This window comes from Triticum dicoccoides, chromosome 6B, assembly GCF_002162155.2.
Source record: "Triticum dicoccoides isolate Atlit2015 ecotype Zavitan chromosome 6B, WEW_v2.0, whole genome shotgun sequence".
NCBI lineage: Eukaryota > Viridiplantae > Streptophyta > Magnoliopsida > Poales > Poaceae > Triticum > Triticum dicoccoides.
The window spans coordinates 44,397,086-44,399,664 of NC_041391.1; the positions used below are offsets into that span (position 1 = coordinate 44,397,086).

At 43.9% G+C, this 2,579-nt stretch overlaps 1 protein-coding gene across 1 annotated transcript in view; it reads right to left on the reverse strand.

Annotated features, from left to right (window-relative positions):
• Positions 1 to 1,942: 1,942 nt before the first annotated feature.
• The window catches only part of LOC119324753 (cysteine-rich receptor-like protein kinase 10), a 2,735-nt gene continuing 2,098 nt past the window's right edge, over positions 1,943 to 2,579 (reverse strand). Inside the window, exons 2-3 of the mRNA XM_037598521.1 lie at positions 2,324 to 2,474; positions 1,943 to 2,192 (exon numbers count right to left, since the gene is read on the reverse strand). Of these exons, the coding sequence (XP_037454418.1) occupies positions 2,159 to 2,192; positions 2,324 to 2,474 (185 nt within the window). The 3' untranslated portion in view covers positions 1,943 to 2,158. The remainder of the gene's footprint in view (positions 2,193 to 2,323; positions 2,475 to 2,579) is intronic.

Consider the following 2,579-nt stretch of genomic DNA (forward strand, 5'->3'; position numbering starts at 1 on the left):
ACTTAAATTCATAACGAATTTCAATCGAAATCCGTATGAATTTAGGCTAATTTCCCTATATAAGGGCATCTATTTTCATTTTCAGAGGAGCTCAATATGGCAGAGAGGGAGGGGCTTATAAACCGGTCCGATTCCCCTTCGGTTGGCGAGGTGGGACTAAACTCTGGCCGCAACGAGGACCAACCCTTTGGTCCCGGTTCGTCCCACCAACCGGGACCAATGGTGGTGGGCCAGGAGCGGGGCGCATTGGTCCCGGTTCGTCCCATCAACCGGGACCAATAGGTCCAGCCAAACCGGGACCAGTGGCCCACGTGGCCCGGCCGGCCCCCGGGGCTCAAGAACCGGGTCCAATGCCCCCATTGGTCCCGGTTCTGGATTGAACCGGGACTAATGGGCTGGACCGGCCTGGACCATTGCCCCCTTTTCTACTAGGGTATGACCGTGCCTCAAAACACGAAGTGGGGGCTGTAAAACGGTTCAGAATACTAACAAGTCCAGGACATAATGCCTCACCAAAAAAATTGCCTATGGACGTGACTTACTTTGTTTTGAGTACTTTTGCCCTTACAGCTTAAGGTTGTAATTATTAAACATAGTTGGATACAGTTATTATGTGCGGAGGACTGCTTTGGAGTATTCGGAGAAGGAACCCTCCTTGCAATGCCGAAGACAATCTGCGCGCCGGATACATCATCATTGAAGCCCGGTTTAGGTGCTACTGAGGGAGTCTTGGACTGTGGGGGTCCCCGGGGAGCCGGCCTATGTGACATGGGTCGGACTGATGGCCATGAAGATACTAGATAGAAGGCCTTCTCCCGTGTCCGGATGGGAGTCTCCTTTGCGTGGAGGGCAAGATTGGCGTCCGAATGTATAGTTTCCTTCCTCTGTAAACCGATGTTGTACAACCCTAGCCCCCTCCGGTGCCTATATAAACCGGAGGGCGTAGTCCGTAGAGATAATCACAATCATACATGCTAGACATCTAGGATTTAGCCATTACGATCTTGAGGTAGATCAACTATTGTAACCCTATACTCATCAAAGTCAATCAAGCATGAAGTAGGGTATTACCTCCATTAAGAGGGCCCGAACCTGGGTAAACATCGTGTCCTCTGCCTCCTGTTACCTTCAATCCTTAGACGCACAGTTCGGGACCCCCTACCTGAGATCTGTCGGTTTTGACACCGACACCGTCCAGGTTTATTAGTCCTTTTTGTAGTTTGGGTCAAACTTTGATCTTTGATTTAACTTTAAAAAATAAATTATATACCCTAAAAATAGTATGATTGTAAAACTCTTTCAAATATGAAACCAACAATATAAATTTTGTGACACACAACTTATAATTTGTTAGTCAAATCTGCGGTCAAAGTTGACCACAAAATATGAAGGGGACCAATAAACCCGGATGGAGGTAGTACTCCCTATGTCCCATAATATAAGGCTTTTTTGCAAGCTATATGTTTCTTGCTTAACAACTCACGCAAACTTCTGCTGTAGCCCGTGGAAAATACCACTTTGTAATCGAACATGGATTAAACTAAGGAGCTTGTGGCCTAATTTCTTCAAATTTGGTAATATCAGTGCTATAATATCCGCGCGCAGTGAAGCGCGCGATTCCACCTAGTGGGGTGACGATCCACCAACTCCACTCGTTCTGGTAAAATTGTCAATGGTGACTTTATTGCCTCCTTTCTTTAGAACTTCATTTTACAGCCCCCGCTTTTGTATGAACTTTACATAGTGATATCTCCTGCGTTTTGCATATCCAACCTATTTGTGAGAAATGATCCCATGACATAAAACAATTACCTACCCAAGGTTTAAGAGTTTAACGATGAATTAGTGAGGAGTGTTCACTTAATAAGTGCCATAACTGGTAGTCTGTTTCTATCAAGTTGGAATTACATACATACTTGGAGCAATGAAGGAGTCGATCGGATGAAAGCAACACAACGAATGAAGTGGACCTTGCAAATTATTCGTAACCAATGCGAACATTCAAATTGGAGGACAATATTAAACCACTCCCACCAAAAAGAAAAAACCATCAAATCACGATTCAGGTAGTCATGTCACTGTTGCTTTAGAGTTCGATTTTAGTGTTGCCTCTTGTTGGGAATATGCTGATGTCCAGTAGTCTGACCAAATCTATCAGCTACTGATCTCCAGATGGAAGAGAGCTACAATGCCTGCATCATGCAAGGAGGTAAGGAAATTAATTTTACATATGCTAATATTCACAAAGTACATTGTTTCATACATATATTATTTTTCCCTTTATCTCAACTTAACATCAAATGTGGTGCTTCTCGAAACTTACATCATGGAGGCTCTTCTTTTATCACGCCATTCTTGCAGAAGCATGAAGAAAAGCCATGCAAATCCAATTGCTTGAAATATCAGTGTCGTCGGACCCAAGAGGCGAAACCAACTGTTGTCGCCTGTGGCATATAAATAGATAGTGCTTCCATCTGGACATAGTAGATCATTAATGCATTGCCATTAGGAGGAAGGTGCATACCAATAATTCGAGCATATGGGGAAGAAAAAAAAGAAAAACTTGCAATGCTATATAT